The 22,761-nt window shown below is 46.1% G+C and overlaps 1 protein-coding gene across 1 annotated transcript in view; it reads left to right on the top strand.

Moving 5' to 3' along the window:
* Positions 1-22,761, top strand: part of VWA1 (von Willebrand factor A domain containing 1) — a 35,506-nt gene that overhangs the window by 6,005 nt on the left and 6,740 nt on the right. Inside the window, exon 2 of the mRNA XM_029578543.1 lies at positions 14,635-15,198. Within this exon, the coding sequence (XP_029434403.1) occupies positions 14,635-15,198 (564 nt within the window). The remainder of the gene's footprint in view (positions 1-14,634; positions 15,199-22,761) is intronic.

Below are 22,761 nucleotides of genomic sequence, written 5' to 3'. Positions count from 1 at the left end.
AATTTCAAGAGCAGTGAAATGGTGGCAGGAAGGCCTCCATAATGCACTGTAGGTGAGGTCAAGTCTCTGAATGCTGGCCCAGGCCAAAGATAGGGCGAGAGCATCCTGGAAACATTGAATTGCTTTGATAGAATAATAGAGAAAGAAAAGCCTGAAATCATCATTTTGAAATGGATAACTGTAGTTGCCTCTGAGAAATACCGTATTGTTATAAAATGGGAATAAATGCTTCAGTATTGCATGAAACAGTAACTGGGTGGCATCAGGGAAGGAGTCCAAGTGCCCTTAATAGAGGTAGAGCTGGCAAGGCAGTAGAGGTCATCCAAGGTCTCAGGCTTCATCCTCTGGGGCATTGTGGCTCTCCACCAGTGTCGGTCAGGGGAAGTGGAGAAGAGAAAATGGGGGCGGGGTCAGCCGGGGAAACAGACATACAGGCTGGCACCAAAATAGTTTTTGTCTTGTATATTTTCCGCTTCTCTCTCAGCCCCTCCCGCTCTCCCCTGTTCTGCTGCTGGGACCAATCCTGGAGCATACAGTGAGAGAACACAATGTTCCCACGGACCTCGGCTTCCAGAGCTCGGTTCTTGAAAGTCCAAATAACCGTGCAGAAATATTCACATCTCTTTCATCCCATGGCACACGAGAGGGTGAAGAGAGCCCAGTGGGTCTGGAGACAAGAGGCAGGACCAGATATTTTGTAACCAGGCTCCCCATGTCCTGAAAGTGCTAGCATGGCCGGTGGACCAGTAGTCCAGTCAGACTTTGAAAGTGAGCCCACAAGCCATTTCAGAATGTCCCCTGCTTCCTCCTGCATGGGGGCCCTCTTTCATTACTTGGGGTCAGTTTGGGGCTTACTGATGCTGAGGGAAGGCTTGGTTTGTGTAGTAAGTGCTCTCTGCTGGAAATTGCAGTTTGTGCTCTTGTCTTCCTACTTAGGCATTTTGCTGAAGGTTCATTCCATAGTGAGCTGAGAGGTTTTCACCCTACCTGTACAGTATTTGTTTTATTCACTTCAGTCAATGGGTTTTCTCTGAAGTGCTTGCGTGGGTTTAAAATACGCCAGCTCAGCCCTCTCTTTGAAATGGCTCACCGAGCAGTTTTAGCTTGTGGCAAGAAGGTTAATGGACTGGATCCAGTGCCCAGCGCATGCATATGACTGTGTCAGTTACCCAATGATGTGCCTGGGAGTGACGATTTATAGTCACATAGGAGGGACATGCTGGGCCCTGGGTCTGAGTTTTAAAGCAAGTAAAAAACCTAGCTGCAGTTACCCAGAACTTGCATAGTACTCCTTCCGTGTTCATGCTTCCTACCAAATGTGAGCTAATGAAACATGAGCACTTTGCTAGCGTTCTCTCTGGATGTGGCAGAGTTTATCAAGGTGCAACTGGAACACGAGATAGGGGCATTTGTTTATGGAGAAGTGGCTTTCATTGTTCTTAGTCCAGAAAGCATTATTAGCCAGGAAGACATCTCTGGGAGAGAGCAATAGGAAACAAATCTACTTCATGGCATCTGCTGGGTACTTGCGACTCAGATTGGCCACCATCGGAGACAGGATGCTAGGCTCGGTGGACCTGGGTCTGACCCAGTGTAGCATTTCTCATGGACAGCAGGAAAGGCCACCTCGCCCTCATTCGCACTTTAGGATCCTGGATCTGGTTCTGATTCTGGAATTTAAGGTTGTGCCTGTTCTGTTATAAACCTGCCTGACCTGCCCATGACGGTAATTACTCCTGTTCTGTTATAAACCCGCCTGACCCGCCCATGACGGTAATTACTCCTGTTCTGTTATATACCCGCCTGACCTGCCCATGACGGTAATTACTCCTGTTCTGTTATATACCCGCCTGACCCGCCCATGACGGTAATTACTCCTGTTCTGTTATAAACCCGCCTGACCCACCCATGACAGTAATTACTCCTGTTCTGTTATATACCCGCCTGACCCGCCCATGACGGTAATTACTCCTGTTCTGTTATAAACCCGCCTGACCCGCCCATGACGGTAATTACTCCTGTTCTGTTATATACCCGCCTGACCCGCCCATGACAGTAATTACTCCTGTTCTGTTATATACCCGCCTGACCCGCCCATGACGGTAATTACTCCTGTTCTGTTATACACCCGCCTGACCCGCCCATGACGGTAATTACTCCTGTTCTGTTATAAACCCGCCTGACCCACCCATGACAGTAATTACTCCTGTTCTGTTATATACCCGCCTGACCCGCCCATGACGGTAATTACTCCTGTTCTGTTATAAACCCGCCTGACCCGCCCATGACGGTAATTACTCCTGTTCTGTTATAAACCCGCCTGACCCGCCCATGACAGTAATTACTCCTGTTCTGTTATATACCCGCCTGACCCACCCATGACAGTAATTACTCCTGTTCTGTTATACACCCGCCTGACCCGCCCATGACGGTAATTACTCCTGTTCTGTAATATACCCGCCTGACCCGCCCATGACGGTAATTACTCCTGTTCTGTTATATACCCGCCTGACCCGCCCATGACGTAATTACTCCTGTTCTGTTATATACCCTCCTGACCCGCCCATGACGGTAATTACTCCTGTTCTGTTATATACCCGCCTGACCCGCCCATGACGGTAATTACTCCTGTTCTGTTATATACCCGCCTGACCCGCCCATGACGGTAATTACTCCTGTTCTGTTATAAACCCGCCTGACCCGCCCATGACGGTAATTACTCCTGTTCTGTTATAAACCCGCCTGACCCGCCCATGACGGTAATTACTCCTGTTCTGTTATATACCCGCCTGACCCGCCCATGACGGTAATTACTCCTGTTCTGTTATATACCCGCCTGACCCGCCCATGACGGTAATTACTCCTGTTCTGTTATATACCCGCCTGACCCGCCCATGACGGTAATTACTCCTGTTCTGTTATATACCCGCCTGACCCGCCCATCACGGTAATTACTCCTGTTCTGTTATACACCCGCCTGACCTGCCCATGACGGTAATTACTCCTGTTCTGTTATATACCCGCCTGACCCGCCCATGACGGTAATTACTCCTGTTCTGTTATAAACCCGCCTGACCCGCCCATGACGATAATTACTCCTGTTCTGTTATATACCCGCCTGACCTGCCCATGACGGTAATTACTCCTGTTCTGTTATATACCCGCCTGACCCGCCCATGACGGTAATTACTCCTGTTCTGTTATATACCCGCCTGACCTGCCCATGACGGTAATTACTCCTGTTCTGTTATATACCCGCCTGACCCGCCCATGACGGTAATTACTCCTGTTCTGTTATATACCCGCCTGACCCGCCCATGACGGTAATTACTCCTGTTCTGTTATAAACCCGCCTGACCCGCCCATGACGGTAATTACTCCTGTTCTGTTATAAACCCGCCTGACCCGCCCATGACGGTAATTACTCCTGTTCTGTTATATACCCGCCTGACCTGCCCATGACGGTAATTACTCCTGTTCTGTTATATACCCGCCTGACCCGCCCATGACGGTAATTACTCCTGTTCTGTTATATACCCGCCTGACCTGCCCATGACGGTAATTACTCCTGTTCTGTTATATACCCGCCTGACCCGCCCATGACGGTAATTACTCTGGGAAGGGCACATTGGGGAGTGTCTGTCTTTCCTATTTTGCCTGGGCATTGATTTTCTTTAAGGTAGGTGTGCTTGGGCTACTATGCCTTCTTAACATTGGCAGGAAGCCATGGCTAAAATATGTTGTAGCTGTGGGGATGGTGTTTTATGAGACAAGTAGGATAGCAAAGAATGAAGGACTGGCTTTCGGCCTTCCAGAGACAACCTTATTTTATTTATTTTGTTAAAACATATAACCTTCCAGAACAAACCAGTGCTTTAGGTGAGGAATAGCTCATAAAATACACCGTATTCAAATACTCATCATCATGATAGCAAATGACATCCTTAAAACCAAATCAATATCAAAGGCACCTAGGAGAAGCACATCAAACATACTGGTGCCCTTCCACCTCCTCTGCCTCATCACAGCCTCATTAAGGTACAGAAGGGAGCTCGTCCCCCTTTCAGGGACTTGGGGGGGGGGGGGGAGAGACCTCTCAGATGATCTCCCCCTCTCTGCCCGGTAGATCCTCGGGTTTAGGAGCAATGTGGGTGAGGAGGAGGAGAGCTGGGGAGGAAGAAATCTTAGAATATTTTATTCTCTTGCTGCTGCAGCTTCTAAGGAACAATCAGGGAGGTGGTGATGTGGGACTGACAGGAAGGCAGCTGTGAATTATTCTGCTGAGCAGCTGTCAAAAAGTGTTCACTGGAGGGAATAAACGCATCAGTATCTCACGCGCAGATTTTAGAAAACTTGTCACAACTTGGTATCCATAGGCTTTGGAATGGGGGGGGGGGGCCATAGGGGCCATGGCCCAACCAAAATCTGTCCCTTACCGCCGAGTCACTGTGGGAGACCTGGGGTCACTTTCTCACGTCTCCATACGAAACTCTATAGAAGCAGCAGGACACTGCCCGAGGTACCTCTGCCCTCTTACTCCAGCATGAGAGAGAGAGAGAAATAGGGATTGTGAGGGGGGAGGGGGGGGAGAAGAGCGAGAGACAGGGGGTCCCACTGTCTGGCTATCCAAAGAGGACTCGAATACCCTGCCTGTATGGGAAAACCCTTCTTTCTTAGCCACTACAGTCATGGATCAAAAATCCTGACCAAAAATAAAACCAGTCTCTATTGCATAAACATTTAGCTTCCAGGGGCTTTCAAGATTGTTTACCTCCGTTTTCTCTAGTGTGTGGAGCCCCTGTCCTGCTGGCTATTAGGAAGCAGGGGTACGTTCGGGATTGGTGGGATGAGCCATGCCCGCTTGGGTTCTTTCCTGATGGGGTAGAGGGCAGACCATAGGCTTCAGAGGATTTTTGGTCAAGCCCCAGTTCAGGAAAAATTCCCTCACCCGTTCATGGTTGTTCAAAAAATAAATCCTTTCCCTGATTAACCTGGTGTACGTGAATTATCTGACATCCTGCATTTCCTCCTGGTACAAGTCATGCAGGAAAGTAAGACAAGTTGGATACACAGTCCAGTACCAATCTGCATACATGTTGTTGTTTTTATAGTCAACTTACTTAATGCCAAGGGGTTGATCTGCTTCAGTTAGAGATCTGAAACTGAGGTTTGATCCTGTCTACAAGCAAATTGTTGTAAGTTTTTTGGCTTTATGTCAGTTCTTCCCCCACTGGTCGTAGACTTTTTTACTGTTTTCTTTTTGTTAATATTCTATTAATGGGATTATATAAGTACTTTTTTTATCAAGATTTATTCTTGTAATTTTTGTAAACTTAATATAAATAAAATAAAAAAATAAAACCCCATATAATTTACATTCTCATAGCTAATCAAACATTTAGCTGGATACTTAAGAAAATGATTGCTTCCAATTGTAAAGCTCTTGACCTTAAGAGCAAGAATTGTTTCCTTATTTTCTGAGTCACAGCAGCTGCATCCAGAAATATCCTAAATTTGCATTTAAAGAACAAATCTTCTATATGTCTGAAGAAAAGTTTCATAATCCAGTCACGATCAGGCACCAAAGGCAACTGAACAATTAGAGGCACATTTTAAAAGCCCAGTGCGCCATAATTGGGAGATACGTGAGCCCACCGAATTAGAAAAGTCGCCCAGATGTATGCGAAACTCCTGCAGTGCGCACATCTCAAAAGTTTTCAAAAAGGAGCGGGGCGTGGTGGGACATGGGTGTTTCAGGGCATAGCCAAGAGATGTGCACGTAAATACTTGCACACCTGGGTGCACAAGTTTACTTTTGCTATGGAAGAGGTGGAAGTTAAAAAAATAGCCATAACTGAGGTGATCTAAAGGTCGGGGATAACTTAGGGAAGTGAAGGCTAAGGGGTTTGGAGGAACAAGTGAAACTGGCAATGGTGTGGGTGCACACCCTTTTAAAGTCTCCCAACTTACGCAGTAGAAGCCGGATTTATGCGCACCTGGGCACGTGGACAGGTTATTTTATAAAATGCATGCATATACGCATGTAAGTTATAGCATGGCGGTGTATCTGGGTACGCACTGATGCACACGCGCCAAAGAACTCCCGTGCGTTGGTTTGAAAGTCACCGTCCCAAAGTAGCAGTCTTCACTTGAACATCTCCTGAAGTCTCTAAAACGGTGGTGAAATCCAGGGGCGGATTGGCCTATCGGGGGATCAGGCATCCCCCGGTGGGCTGGTCGCTCCAGTCATGTGTTCTGCCTTGCGCGGCCGTGACCGAGCCGCACTCGGCAGACCACGTGATGTGTCCTGGGCGGCGAATACCCGGGCTGGTCGTCTTCAGGAATCCGCCGCTGGTGAAATCCAAACCATCTGGGGAAGCTGATACCAATCCACCTTTATCTTCTTTTCTCACATTGCTTTTGGAAGGTGGTAACTGGGGGAAGGGACTCCACTGCCATATGTACTTTTTGAAAATCTCTTTAGGCAACATCAAATCTATTTTTGCAAAATTAATCAATCTTAAATTCTTAGACTTTAAAAATTCTCAAAATTTCCTATTCTGTGATGTAAAATAGTATTATCTTTAACCAAAAGAGATTCATTAGCCTGTAACTGAGTCACCTTCTGTTCCAAAGACACCATTTTCTTGCTGTCTTCCACTGTCATCTTTTATTGAAATCCCAGTAGCCAGTAAATATTTTAGAGATCTGAGTGGATAAACCTTTCCCTAACCCCTCAATTGCAATCCAAATAGTCTAACATGAGAAATCGTGCAGTCTCTTCACTGCTTCAACATCCACCAAGCTGGCGTAAGCGCGTCCATCTAATCCAGCCAACTCCATCAAGGCTCCTGCTAACCTTGGAAAAATTGTCTAAGTTGGCGCAATGACTCCACAGGGATCCAGCTGTGACCCAGCTGCAGCTGTCATTGCAGTGACATCATTGGGAAGGGGGCCACACAGACTCCAAACCTCCAGGCCCTCCCAAACCGGGCCCCATTGGGAGTCTCCTCTGCTCTGGGCTCAACGACACATCAAGGGCCTGGGAGGCAATTGAAGGCCTTCACTCCATGAAGCCAGCAAGCGGCCCAACTCCAGCATCGCTCATCTTACTTTCATTGCGGCAAGAGGTCCAGAGGGACTACCCGTCGCTGGCTTCAATGGTAAAGAACAAGGTCTACCCTTCCTTTTAACCATTTCAACAAGTTAACATCTAAGGAAAGAATACAGCGAGAATAAGGGATGACCAAATATGATGAACTAAGAGGCGTCCACCACCTTGCTCCTCCCCCTTCGTTCCTCTTAGGGGCTTCTTTATCCACTACTTACTAACTGTGAGGAGAATGCGACCCCCTCCGGGCTTCTCCTCATATTGATACATCTGGCACAGATCTCATCTGTGGTAGGAAATTCCTCCTGAGCAACTTCAGATGAGTCTCTGTTGAGAATCCTTTCAACAGTTGTGTGGCAGCCCTTCTTCCTGATTCTGAACAGCATCTCCATTTCTCAAGACACTACAGACGCACTCTTCAATGAAAACCAAGGAGCATGAGATTCCTCCTCTCTCACCAAGTTGAGTCTCTGGGTCTTCTCAGTCTTAGGATCTCCCTGGAACATCCTGGCTGCCCTGAGCCTCAGCACACTCCTAGGATAGGATAAGAGAGTACATGAGCTCTTAGTGAAATTCACTCCTCCCATTGGGGAGGGTCAGGACGTATACACTCCTCCTCTGACATCACACATCCAGGGTCTGTAAAGGCTCTGAGGACTCTAGTAAGGGACACCTTTGGGTCACCCTTACATTTATTTGTATTTACTTATATGTTCTTATAACCAGCAATTCCAAAAAAATCAGTTTTTGCAGGTTGCAAAGAGCTCTGAAAAATTGAAGGTGGAAGCAGAGAAGTGGTTTGGAGGAGCCAACATAATTTTCATCATGCAGATAAAGCAATCTGTAATAGTGCATTGCACCAGGTAGTGGTACTACTGGAAAACTCCACACACATTCCCCCCGCCCCCCCTATTATTTCTAGCATAGTTTTGTATTTATAGCACTTGGGCTATTAAAGATGTTGCCACTTGCTTTTTTGTCCCATTTTTCTTCCCTGCTATTTTGTGATTTTAAAAAGGAACAGGAGGACTTTGCTTGCTAGGACAGGGGATTCATTAATTGTACTTTTAACATGGGACCAAGCCAGGCCACAGGGTCAACGGCAGGCTCAGGCCTAGAACCCATGCATTTCCAACTGGAGTCCTGATTTTTAGTTCTACCCATGAGGCCAGACCTCCGGCCCTCTGCACAGGCTCTGCCATCTCTCACCATTTACCCCTGAGCTTGCCAGCTTTAAAGGGTGGCATCTTTTCAAGTCTGCTAAGGAGGTTTCCATGCTTGTGTTTACTGTATGGAGGTTTGGGAAAGGGGAGAGAGGCGCTTCCTCAGACAGCACAGATGGAAGGGTGGGTAATTTGTCAGCGTTAAGGAATAAGCAGTAGGCAGGAATAGGCCGCAGAGCCTTCTCTTTGAACAAACCTCCTCTGTTCTGCCAGAGAAGATGGCATGGAAGTCCATCAGTCCCTCCCTACCTTCCCTGGGGGCTTACTGGCAGCAGTGGGCAATGTGCTGCAGAGCAAACTGCAAGAATGTAATCGCTGCCAGCATCTGAGCCACGACAGTGATGGGCTTTCTAACGAGGGCCGGATGTTTTTAGAAAGCACACGACAGGCTCTCCCTGCTTTGTGGGCAGGTGCTGCGTGGCACTCCTTGGGAGGAATTTCCCCGGCTCTTCAGCATTCGCTGTTCCCTCACACAGGGCTTGTGGAACTGAGGCACTTCTCCTACAGAGAGCTAGTGCCAGAGTTGGGATTAGAACCCGTGTCTCCCCTCCTGACTCTCGAAGCACTTACTGTGCATGACTGCTTCTCTGTGCTTGGAAAGACCTCAGGAGATTTGCTGATTTTATTTAAAAGCCTGTAGTCATTACCTTATGCGACACTGGGAATGGACCTTCTGAGTTCTGTGAGTTTGCAGGCCAGCCTGGCACAGGGCTTGCAGCGACACCACACATGTAGCAGATTGCTCATTGAAGTTGCTGTGACGTCCAGGGCACGGGAGGATGAGGGCAGGGGTCATCCCTTGAAGCTCAGAGGAGGTTCACCCCTGGAAGGAGGGAGAGGCATTGTTGGAACAGGACGTATGGCTGAGCCTTTCTGAAGTAGCACTGGTGCATGGCCTTAAAGCAAGAAGGAGAAAGTCTTAAAAATGTGGTGCTCTAGGCCGTTGCCTATGTTGCCGATATCTAAACCCAGGCCTGGTGATGTCACTAAAGTGACAGAGAGTTGCATGTCATAAAGATTGGCAGTAATTTCAGTGACATAGTAGGTGAATTCCAGGTCATCGGGGACCAGTCCTGCTGTCACTCCGGTGTATCCATGGGCTTGTATTTTCAGAAATATTGGAAGTACATGTGAGTGGGGGTTTACAATCAAGGCTGGCTCAGTCTGTCCCTCATGGCTGGACCATCACCTGGCTTGGATGTCCCACATGAAATCACTGGCATGCCAGATTTCAGAGAGACTCCGCTTGTGACAATCATAAATAAATGTCCAAAAATAGCCGGCAAATAGGAGCTTCCTGATGTTTGCCTGCTCGTGCTCTGGAAAGCTCACACAGTGCAAGAGGAAGAGGAGTGCGGCCAGGTGTGCAAGGTGTGTAGGAGTGCACCTGAGACACACAGCTCCCCTAACAAAGGAGCGTTGTGTTACTGCCTTAGGCAGATGCTGTCAGTACCCCAACCAATTGGACCAAATTAGTCCAGCACAATCTTCAAGTGATCCAGTTTTCTAGAGATGACCCCTCCCCCCCCCCCCACACACACAACCTTATTTATTTAATTTTTTAACAGCCCCTGGTTTTTTAACCTAAATCCCCAGTGTTTCAAGGCAGGTATAGTCTTGCTTCTTCACTACAAGACCCAGAATGCATCAGTAATCCAGGACAGACCTCAAAGCTCTTCCTCAAGAAAGGGAGCCAGGCAGTTACTAATTTACATCTGATTCAATGCTCTTCTTTGATTAAATTAGCCTTCAGGCCATTCTTGAGAATATCAGATATCTATAATTAACTAAATAAATAAATACTGTGCCTTTTCTTGTCCATAAAGGATGTGCTCTGAGCTTCTCAGAGAACAGGCAATAGTCAAAGGTTCCTGGACGGCAGGGGGCTCTATAGGAGGGTAAATCTGTCTCTAATGCCATAAGAGAGAGGAGTTCCAGGCAAACATCGGGCTGTGCAACGCCAACAGGCCAGCCTTACCTATTATAGAGAAGACCAGTGCTTCCGGCAGGCATTTTCTACATTCCCTGTCTGCCACCCAAAAACACCCACCCTGCCTAGCAAATCAACTCAACTCTGCATCCTGGACTCATTACCTCGGAGAAAATATTTTTTTCTGCCAGTGCTGGATGAACCCCACACCTTACTGCCATGGCCAACTATCGTTGACTGCTGGCATCCTGTGGTGGCAGAGCCAAGACAGTAGTGTGAGCTGGCAAAGATTTTCCAGCCCCCAGGCAGTAAGGACGAGTGGGAGAAAAGGATTGGCCTCTAAGCATGGAGCAGCCACACAAGCAAAACAATTCAGCAAAAGCACAATATATACTGCATCCTTTTCTCGTTCCCGGGAGGCAATGCGCTTTTGCAATACTCAATATCTTGCCCTGGTTAACCTTCCGACTGGCTCCATGTCATACAGGACAGACTGAGCTGGTTCTGCTTTCACCCCCCTGTACTTCCTGGGCCTGTAGACGTGTTTTTAAAACTGTGGGGTGGGATGGGGAGTAACCCCAGGACTGGCATAGCCTGTACAGATGGCCGGAGTCTTTTGATAACCCTGCTCCCATGATTATTGGGTCATTTCTGCCCTGGGTGCTGCTGTGCTGTCCTGAAATAACACTGCTAGCAGCTCGCTGACACATTCAAGCCATGAATCCAGGGGAAGACACCCGTAACGTGAGAGGGAATGTGATACAAGTCAAAGGGGCACACAATTTACATTCTACCTGTACATTATGTACAATATTAAATGCCTTCAAGGGAAAACTGAAAAGGGGAGAAGGAGAATCATGAAACAGGCAAGCTGATGCTTAGAGGCAGATCGGTTGTCTTGTTACTTTTAATCAAATGGAAGCTGTTTCCCTGCCCCTAGGATGAGGAGGAATGGGGGATATGAAATCCTGGGACACACATGAAAAGTCTATTGCATGCCTGAAATATATGGATGGTAACATTGCTTCGTTTTTTTTTTTTTACAGTAGATTAAGTGTGTAGAAATACGGAGAGGATAAACTGTAGGCTTTGCCAGCGCTGTGTACGCTGTTGGATCTTTATGAATAATACAGATTAGTAATGTGCACACATTAGGGGAACAATGCGTTCTTTACAAAAGTCCAGCTCCCAGCAAGCTGCCAGGTTTTCATTGGAAAACTTCCCCTTACCAGTAGGACCCCTCGCTGGTCTGTCAGAAGCCGGAGCTGCATTTATGTTCTTTCTGTAGGCTTTGACACAGACAAAAGGCTTTAGTTAAAGTGCATTATATTAACCTCCACTGCCCAGTGCGTTCTTACCCTTACCAGGAATTTGCGTTAGAGAAGGGGGAAGGGGGTGACCGGACATGGTCCCTAGGTTGGGTGATCCCTCTCTGTTACTACTCATCACAGTGTTGGGAGGGTTTATGGGAGCAGAGCCAGATTAAAGGCTGACACACAACCTGTGTCTGAAAATTCACAGCAGAGGAAGGCTGAGAGCTGTGGCTCCTGGGATGGGGGTAATCTTTGGTCTCCCTCTGAGCTGAGCTGCAGGGTGTTTCAGTGTTTGGTTTAGACTGCCTCCAGAGCAGGAAAGGCGCTCTGGGTGTGCCCTGCTTCTGACTGGGGTTTGTTTTTTTATCCGATAGAACTGATTTACAGAGAAATTATTTATAGACGTTTTGATATTCTGCCTTTTACCAAGGATGGCATTAAAGCGGATTACAAACTATTTAAAAAAACAGATGAATTGCAGTAATTTACAGTGGTGCTCATATTTATGGTGGAATAACATTGGGGATCCAGGGTACATAACTTCAAGTCATTATCGGACCCAAGGGAGAGCAGTGTCTGCAGGGAAAATCTGGCTGAAAAGTCATGCCTTAGCTTTTTTTCCCCGAAAATAAGATAGCAAGGTTCTAACATTTCAGTGTATAACAAGTGAGAGCATGAAGGGTAGTTCAGGACAATCTGGCAGAAGCCTGAGGAGGAGAGGAAAAAAAAGCCATTTGGGAGAACGAGAGATCTCTTCTGCTTGTGTAGAGGCAGAGAAGATGGCTGAGGTACTTGGGTGCTTGCTTATTCACACATTTGTAGACAAAGCAGAGAGTTTTGAATGTTATCCTGCTTTCAACTGGGAGCCAGTGCATTGGTGGAGTAGAAAATTGTAGCTGCTGTACGTTGAAGGAGTTGGAGACGTTTCATACTGAATTGCATGAGACCAGTAGATAGGAGTTGCAGTAGTCAATTCCGCTGGTGATTACAGTAGCGAGACCGTGCTTGTCGAGGCAGTTGCACAATTGGCGGATCTGACACATGTTCATGAAAGAACTCCTTACCACCTTCATGATGTGTGCGATTCTGTGGTGAAGTTTTGTTTGAGCTGAACTCCTAGGCTTCACACTCTGCTTAATCTGGAACAGGGTAGGCAATGATTGTAGGGGATGACCCTGTTGGTTGAACCAGAGGAGTTCTGATTTGGAGGGATTTAGCTTGAGTTTGTGGTTGCTAAACCATTGGGCTACTGTTGTGAAACAATTGTTGAGGCTTGCCATGGATGCAGTTTGCTCAGGCCCCAATCTGTCACAAATGGATGCAGATATTGGAAAAGACAGGAGAGGACTGAGCCCTGAGGCGCTCCACAGGTGAGATCTCTGGAACTGGATGGGTCATTGGTCCATGTGATAGAATGGGTTCTATTGGATAAGAATGATTTAAATTATTTTAGGGCTCAATTAATTAAGCATTGGAGCAAGAGTTGGTGATTGAGTGTTGATGGGAGAAAATTACTTTTAATGCCATTTCCTGGTGTGATACTGAATATTATTATAGGCCGTGAGAGACCTGTAATGAGAATATTTCCTTATTTCAGCTGCTCAGGAAATAAGCAGATTTTCCTAAAGTCTAAATGTTCCTCTTATTTTACCAAGAAAGATAAATATAAGTCTAAAAAAATATTATTTCCCCAAAGAGTTCCATTGCTGAGAGTCTTGCTTGCAAGATTTTCCAGGTTCCTGGACCTGTGCTGTAGATAATTAAATACTTCTCAGTCTCTGAATCTATAGCTGAGGATGCTCCTCGCTTAGGCCTTTGGGCTATCGCATGGCCACATTAGAGTCACAAAACCATTTGGACCATTGCTAGTACAAGAGGATGAAACCTCCTATAACATAAAAAAAATAAATGCAGTCTTCCTTGCTGAGATCCTCTAATGGGGTCATTAAGACAAAAAAAAAACAAACCCTAATTTTATTTCTGTGGCTTGAACTGAGAACCATGATACTCACTTAAGGAATCAGGCAGAGCACCTCATTAGCAAACGAGTGGAGAGCCTGAACACCCCAGCACTATACAGTCCCCCCCAGCGCTGCTCCTTTCTGGGTCTGCTTACACTGGGCGTTTGTCAAGGAGCATGCTAAAAAACCATAATCCCCTCGTCTAAAGGAGGCACATCCCCTGACAGCCCGAGAAACAAAGCGGGGAAACTAGAAGTGCTTCTTGTTAAGAACGGGCTTGTTTGCACACAAAGTGACAAATCCTCAAAACACCTTGTTTTATTTTGTTTGCAAACAGAACTTTTTAAAAATCCTGCTGAAAATCAAAATTTTTTTCATTTCTGAAAATAGAGTGCATTATTCCCTAAAACAAAACACAAATAAATGAGAAAAACTCAAACGAAAGTCCCTCTCTCCTAATGAAACAACATTTGGCTGGAAACTCCCAGCCCCCAAACTGAAAGTTTTCAGCCTGCAAACCCCTGAGGCTGCCTGTGGACAAGGCTGGCTGGGAAACTCACGCTTTCGGTGTCAGGACTCTGAAGGCCGCTGAGGTGGATTTGGTGGGAGCCCACTGCTGGATATCCATCCCTAGCTGTAATGGGTTATGCTGGGGATATTTATATCATTACATAACGTCTGTAGACAGAAGAGCATCCCAGGAAGCTGCCAGTTTAGTAGGGGACAAATAAATGAATGCTTCAACCCTGGGTAATAAAAGCAGATAAGAAAGAAACCAAGCATTTATGGTTTATTCCGGGCGCCTTACTATTCTTTTCCATTGCCTAAAGTCAGACTTTAGTTAACATTTGGAGATTGGATTTCAGGACAGCAGATTTTAAAGGCACCACTCTTGGCATTCTGACTAAAGGAGCTCTGCTGGATTTAGTCTAGAATGAAAGAATCTTAAAGCTGACAATGTTGGGCAAGGGAAGAGAGATCACCTCTAGGACTGGAGAGCTCAGGGGAGTCTGTCACCAGATCAGGAAGTCTTTGATTGCTGGATCACTACAACAGGGTCTAATTTTGTTCTTTTTTTTTCTCCCGTTTCTGACAGATCCTCCACCATTTATTCCGGACTGTGAAGGTGATCTCCTCTTCCTCCTGGACAGCTCAGGAAGCGTCTCTTACTATGAATTCGCCAACGTGAAAAGATTTATCGCGGGGCTCCTGCAGCCCTTCACCTTCGGCCCCAACGATGTCCAGACTAGTATCGTTCACATCAGCACCACTCCTGTACTGGAGTTCCCCTTTCACCAGCACACCTCCAGCCGCGCCGTGCAACAAGCCATCCAAGCTACGAAGCAGCGCATGGGTGACACCAACACCGGCCAAGCTCTCTCCTTTGCCAAGGAGAAACTCTTCACAGAGCAGGCAGGTGCCCGGGTCAGAGTGCCCAAGGTCCTAGTCTGGATAACCGATGGCATTTCCACCGATGACATCGCCGAACCCATGGAGCTCTTGAAGGACATGGGCGTGACGGTGTTTGTTGTCAGCACTGGGAGGGGGAATTACAAGGAACTCTCTGCGGCTGCCAGTCAGCCTCCGGAGGCTCACCTGCACTTTGTGGACGTGGATGACCTCCCCATTATCACAAAAGAGCTGAGGGATTCCATCATAGGTACGACCATCTTATAATACTCCCGTAGTAACATAACCAGGCACCACGGCTCATCTCCGTGACATCAGCGATATTGGTAGCAGAATTTCTGCCTCACAGTTAACAGGGAGCTCTAGCTAGGGTGTTGGCTGAATTCTTTGCAGGTTGTTATAGCTTCTCCTGCACCCACAAGGAAATGATATAAAAATGCCGTACCTAAGCTTTTCAGACCATCTCGTTTCCATCACAGGGATGGCGTGCCTGCATACATCAGTTTGCGCCCAAGTTCACAGTCATTTTCTAACCTCCGCCTGGCCACGCACACAGTGCAGCAAATTTTAAGTGGGCGTGCACATGTGAGTGCAAATCCCACTTTTACCACATGAATCAGGGGACTTTAAAAGAGGCACGCGCCGATGCTATTCCCGGTTTTACCGATCCATCCCCAGTTTGCCCAGTTAAGAGGTAAGTCCTCCAAAGCCCCTGGTTTAATAGCCTTTGCTCCCCCCCCCCCCCCCAGTTATCCCGACCCTTAAAACCCCGCAGATCGGCCGATGTTTCTTTATTTTTAACTTACACGGCATCCATAGCAGAATGGCCTCAGTGCGTGCCGCATCTGGTACGTATTTCTGCACACATCTCGGGTTCATGCCCCAAAACATCCATGCCCACTGCTTTTTGAAAACTTCTGAGATGCGGGTGCTTCAGAAGGTGCGCACCTAACTCGGCAGCTTTTCAAATCTGCTCGGTGCGCACGCATCTCCTAATGAATGCATGCATCAGGCTTTTAGAATTCACCTTGAAAGCTCCTATCCACAAGAAATGTGGCTAATTCTTCTCTTTGTGCTAGAAAACTTAGCATAACCTGCAAAAACTAAAATAAAATCCCATCTCCCTTGTTAATCAGGCAGCACGTAGAAACCTGGTCCCTTTTAAATTGCATCTCTTGTAAGGATCCCGAATACTGCATTGCATCTTATTCCTTCTTAAAATGATGAGACTGTTGTGTCTTGAGCAATCTGTGTCCTCCCAGGGGAGTCGTGTGGCCTCCTGACACAGGGAAGGACGTCTTTCAGTTGCGTGGCTGGATATTGGAGGTGGGAAGGGTTTTTGTCAAACTGCTGCCTCATTCCCTCCCCTAACCCCAAATCCCCTAAAAAAGGGGTCCCCAAACTCAGTCCTTGAGAGTCGCAGCCCAGTCAGGTTTTCAAGATCTCCATCTGCAAAGAATGGAAGCAGTGCATAAAAATAGATCTCATGTGTATTGTGTGGAAGTCCTGCAAACCTGACTGGGTTGTGGTGCTGGAGGACCCAGTTCTCTAAAGACAGATCAAGTTTTCAGCAGTCTCCAGAAAGATGACCTGCTCTTTGTCCTGGATGATCTCCCAGCTTGGGACCGAGTATATCTCTCGGTGCACTGACTGGCTGTGCAAACGCATGATAATGATATGAAACTCTTCTTACAGTTCCTTGGCACAGTGATGGAATTCGAGACCTAACGCTGACCTTCCAGAGACCTCGCCCAGTGCTTTCTTATGCCATGTACAGTGCAGCAGGCTTGGGGCTCCGTCGGTGTCCTGCACTGCCCTTCCAAGACCTCAGCTAACAGTATTAATGATGTAGTACCAATACTAGCAGCCCTATCCTCAAGAGCTTATGCTGAGGCACAGAAAAGGCAAAATGACTTACAGAAGCCATGGCCATGCAACTCTTCTCTCTGCCCACTATGGTTCACCATCAGCCCCAGCTCTGCCCAGAAGTATTTGGCTTAAAGGACTACTGGTTTATTGCAATGACAAGAAATCTATACATTAATGATAAAATGTCAAACCCCAGATTTTAGATCACAGGTAGTGAATGGGAAACGGGCTTCCCCTGCCTGTATTTTGTCTGTTCATGCCAATTAATCCAAAATGAATGTCTTTGCCCACCCAAGAAGGGAATCTGGACTCGCTAACAATGTAAAGCAGAACAGAGGCAGCATCTTCTGAAAAGTGTGACCCATTAACCCCAAACGTTTAGAATCCCTGAATGCAATCAGACCCTATTTCCTGATTGCAGACTCCATTTGCTCCAGAAGGGTGAACATAAAACGAAGCTCTGGCCAAACGGAGAACCCTTATCTACTGGAAACACACTGAGGTTCTGGCAGATTAAATGTCTCTTGGCCCATGGGGCAGGCAGCAGCAGACTGTGATCACGGGGCTGGACGCAGCAAGCAGTTTATCCGTGCTGTCACTGTCAGTGCTCTGCCAGCAGGGGCGCCCCTGAGTACCGTTCACCAACTGTACAATGAATTTGTCAAGGCTCATCATCGAATCAAGCTTAAACAAGGTGGGCTGCTGATGGAGTTTTCAGGGCATCCAGGCGAGGCTGGGGTGGAGAGAAGGGTGTGCAAATTCCTTTTGGATGAGAATTTGTCTATGATGTGTGTGATCTTCCTCCAGAGTTGGAGGTGTAACGGCTGACCTCACTCTTTGACACCTGATCTCAGGGCATGCTGGATCACGCAGGCAGTACTGAGCGGTGAAGACAACAGCCAGCACTGTCAGAGCGTGGCCTAGCCATGGGGAGCAAATGCTGATCTCCTCCAGCACCGGGAGGGAATCCCAGAAAAACGTCTGATGAAACGGTGACTTGTAGCTACTGCTAGATATAGGCAGGGGAGAACATTGGACTATTGACCAAGGAGAAGTCCTGGGACAGTGAATTTCTGTGTGACCTGCAGCAAATCACTTTATTTCCTTGTTTCCCCAGGAAACAATCAGAAAAATGCTGGACTGCATTCACCTCTGGTCTTTTCTCATTTTAAGCATGTATCCTGGGATAATGTGCTGAACCCCTGCCCTGAAGACTGAATTTGTTTGCCTCCCTGAGGCCTTGCAAAGGGAGAGCTCTCACTGTCCATGGAGGAGTCAGCTGCCTGATCTGTTTATTCCAGGGAAGAGAGTTAGAGACACTTATGAGGCTCAGGCTAGGTATTATGGCAGCAGCTGTTTCATGTTTCCTGAGAGTGCACCATGTGCCAGGCAGCAAGGATGGCAAGCACAAGGGAGCACCCCTGCACTGACTTTCTGTGGTGGGTGGTCACAGACAGAGAGTGGAAAGGTTGTGCAGTGGGCAGGAGCCAGATCCGAGGTAGTAGAAAAGTCCCCCAGCTGGTATCTGCGGTCTCCTTATCAAATACGCTGCAGAATGTGCGAGCTGACCTTGCAGAGTGTGAGAGGGAAGCCTTCTGCCTTTAGCTCTGATATAGTTTCCCAGGCTGGAAATCTGAACTGCAGCCACCTCCATCTGTACATACAGACTCGCAGACACACAAGCACATACATACAGATGTACATACAGACTCGCAGACACACAAGCACATACGTACAGATGTACATACAGACATGCAGACACACAAGCACATACATACAGATGTACATACAGACTCGCAGACACACGAGCACATACATACAGATGTACATACAGACTCGCAGACACACACGCACATACGTACAGATGTACATACAGACTCGCAGACACACAAGCACAGACGTACAGATGTACATACAGACTCGCAGACACACACGCACATACGTACAGATGTACATACAGACTCGCAGACACACACGCACAGACGTACAGATGTACATACAGACTCGCAGACACACAAGCACATACATACAGATGAGCACACATCTGCATAGGAGTTGTTGTATGGGACGAGAAATTGCTGATAAGATTGCAGTTCTCATTAAAGCTTCTGGTTCTGCTGATTTTGTACCTTCATTACTGAAATGTGCCAGTGTCCATCCAGGTCCTTAAAAATCCCTCTCGTAATGCTACTGATATTGCTAAATATCACCCTATTTCCTCCCTCCATTTGTTGTAAAATATTAAAGGAATTCCTTGAGCTTCATCCTGTTCTTGATCACTCTCAGTTTGGGTTTTGCCATGGGCACAGCACTGAGACCCTTTTTGCTCTGCAGCCTGGATGTTTTTTGCCGTGGTTTCGATTCCAGCTATAGTTACATTCTGGTTCTCCTTGACATCGCTGCAGCTTTCGACAGGGCTGACCATCATATTCTCCTATCCAGCCTGGCACAGTCCTTAAACGTTTTCCTTCCTATCTGCAAGATCGCTCACATGCTAAACGGTTGGATCTTCTCTTCCTGCATCACTGGCCACCTCTGTCCCTCAGGATTCTTCCTTCTCAGCCATTCTTCTCAATCTGTATTGAGCTCCTCTTTGTCAACTTCTTGCAAACCTGGCTGTCAGTTACTGCTTACACACGGATGACATTCAGTTCTTGATTCCTTTGACTCTGCATTTGCTAAGGTTAGAATTTGTCTTTCTGCAATCCATACACGGCTCACAGATAATAGACTCATCCTAAATGTTAGCAAATCAAAGATCATTATCTTGCAATGTTTGTCTTCCAAACCTGCTCCTACATCTCTCGATTTGCAGGGCCACCTGATTCCTATAACTGGACAAGTCCCTAACCTTTCTTTATGTTCTTTATGATCAATCTCATAAGAACATGCCATACTGGGTCAGACCAAGGGTCCATCAAGCCCAGTATCCTGTGTCCAACAGTGGCCAATCCAAGTCCCAAGAACCTGGCAAGTACCCAAACACTAAACAGATCCCATGCTACTAATGGCAGTATTAGCAGTGGCTATTCCCACGTAGTATGGCATTGCCACTATAGGCAGAATAAAAGTGTCTTAAATAAAGAAATAGGTCAACTTGATTAATAGCAGTTTATGGACTTCTCCTCCAGGAACTTGTCTAAATCTTTTTTAAACCCAGCTACACTAACTGCACTAACCACATCCTCTGGCAGTGAATTCCAGAGCTTAATTGTGTGTTGCGTGAAAAAGAATTTTCTCTGATTTGTTTTAAATGTGCTACTTGCTAACTTCATGGAATGCCCCCTATTCCTTCTATTATTCGAAAGTGTAAATAACCGAGTCACATCTACTCGTTCTAGACCTCTCATGATTTTAAACACCTCTATCATATCCCCCCTCAGCTGTCTCTTCTCCAAACTGAACAGCCCTAACCACTTTAGCCTTTCCTCATAGGGGAGCTGTTCCATCCCTTTTATCATTTTGGTTGCCCTTCTCTGCACTTTCTCCAGTGCAATTATATCTTTTTTGAGATGCGGCGACCAGAATTATACACAGTATTCAAGGTGCGGTCTCACCATGGAGCGATACAGAGGCATTATGACATTTTCTGTTTTATTCACCATTCCCTTCCTAATAATTCCTAACATTGTTTGCTTTTTTGACTGCCGCAACACACTGATCTTTTTCCTGGGTGGTAACTCCTAATATGGAAGCTAACATCATGTAACTACAATGTGGATTATTTTTCCCCAACTTGCATCACTTTGCACTTGTACATATTACATTTCATCTGCCATTTGGAATGTCCAGTCTTCGAGTGTCACCAAGTCCTCCTGCAATTATCACAATCCGCTTGTGATTTAACAACTCTAAATATTATGTGTCATCCACAAATTTGATCACCTCACTTGTCATTCCCCTTTCCAGATCATTTATAAATATATTAAAAAGCACCGGTCCAAGTACAGATCCCTGAGGCACTCCACTGTTAACCCGTTCCACTGAGAAAACTAACTATTTAATCCTGCTATTTCCAATTTTCTAGACAGTTTGCAATCCACAAAAGGACATTGCCTCTTATCCCTTGACTTTTTAATTTTCTTAGGAGCCTCTCATGTGGCCTTTGGCAAATGCTCTGAAAATTCAAATACACTAAATCTGAATCCCTTTGACTTCAAATCAGGAATATGGTCAAGGTTGGATTCTTCAAACTCTGACGGTTAAAGAAACTGAAACTGTTGCTTCCCCTGGCTGATTTCAGATCTGTTGTACAATCTTTAGTTTTAAATCATAATGACTAATCCAACTATTGGGCTACCAGCTTCTACTGTCAAAGCTCTCCAAATGCTGCAAAATGCAGTGGCCCATATTAGCTCTGGGATCAAACAAACATATTTCCCCTATCCTCTATTCTTTACATTGGCTCCCAGTTCATTTCCATATCATATTTAAAGTGCTATCCTTATTAATGCACAAAGACCTCATCCCTGAAGCCCCATGAGCACATCAGTTCATTGCTTAAAATGTATCACTCCTTATGGGCCCTCAGGTCTGCAAGCAAAAACCTTTTAGAAGTCCCCTCAGTAAAATTGGCCTATTTATGTGAGAGCAGAAAACGCACTTTCGCTATTGCTGGAGCATGGCTAGGGAACGTCCTTCCTCGGTGTTTCAGAAAGGAGGTAATATTTCCACCTTCAAGAAAAGCCTGAAAAACTCATTTATTCACGCAGCCTTATGCATAATTCCCAGAGCTCAGTGGTATTTCAGTTTGTAGCTAATTTTTTATTATTTTATACTGACTCATGTTATTATGTTTATGTACATTTGTTTTATATTTTACTATTCTATATTGTTTTAATGCATTCGCTGCATAGACCTTTGGATCTGTGCTTTATAAACTCTTAAATAAATATATGAATACTTAGACCCAAGCACATCTATGTGCACCTATAGACATACCTATAGTGCACATATTATATACATGCCCCTAACCCCACCCAATTTCCAGACCTGGATCACAAATGTTTACCACCATTTCCGGGGCACGCATCCCATGGCTGCTTGTGTGTGCAGAGAAACATCACATTATCCTACTGGGGGATTTGCAAGGTGTGCAGCTGAGTGAAGGTTTGTTTACCTTCAGGATGGTAGGAAGCTCATTAATCTCCTGCATTCCAAGGCTCTGGTTCCTCCCTTCTCCATGCCACAGCATTCTTCTGCCCCTGTTATCAGCAGGAAGGCAGATAAGCGGCACTTTTCCTTTCCTTTCTGGCTCCTTAGTGACAGTAGCATTCTCAGGGGCAGAGGTATCCATCTTCTTGGATAACCCCACTGGGTAGCAAACTTCTGAAACATTTGCCCTTAAGTCTTAGCTGAATGGGCAAAACAGGTCCAGAGTTGGGAAGATGGCAGGGCTTTGGCCAATCTGTTCTCCAAACGTTCCTGGGTAGTATTCATTTTACATTACATACTTAATACATTCCTTTGGCAACATGTACAAACTATACAGGTCAATAAAGTTCCCTGAATCTGAAATGATCTTTAGAAGGAGCAGGTAGCAGGGTGCACCATAGTCTGTTGTAGGCTGGGATTTCACTAGCTGAATCGGGTGCAGCTGATTATATTCCTGTTTTTTCCTTGAACACAGAATTTGTGACGGAAATGCCAGGGCATCTTATCAGCAGAATTATCAGGGAAAAGAGCGTGCATGAAATTGGAATGGGATAGTGCCATCTATTGGCTAATTTGTCAATCTGCAGATCCTCTGCAACAGTGTCCTTTCTCTGAAGGCATCCATTCCCTCAGGTTCTTCTTACTGCTTTGTATCATCTTTGGATTAAAATGTGTCCAATCTGTCAACTTTTTATACAATTTATTATTGACAATGTTACAAAAGTGCATTCCTGGTTTTAAATATAGCAATATTTCTACATTTATTAAGGATTTAAGTCCCACATGCATT

This window comes from Rhinatrema bivittatum, chromosome 15 (assembly GCF_901001135.1).
Source record: "Rhinatrema bivittatum chromosome 15, aRhiBiv1.1, whole genome shotgun sequence".
NCBI classification, from domain to species: Eukaryota; Metazoa; Chordata; class Amphibia; order Gymnophiona; family Rhinatrematidae; genus Rhinatrema; species Rhinatrema bivittatum.
This window is presented reverse-complemented; position numbering and strand designations above follow the sequence as displayed.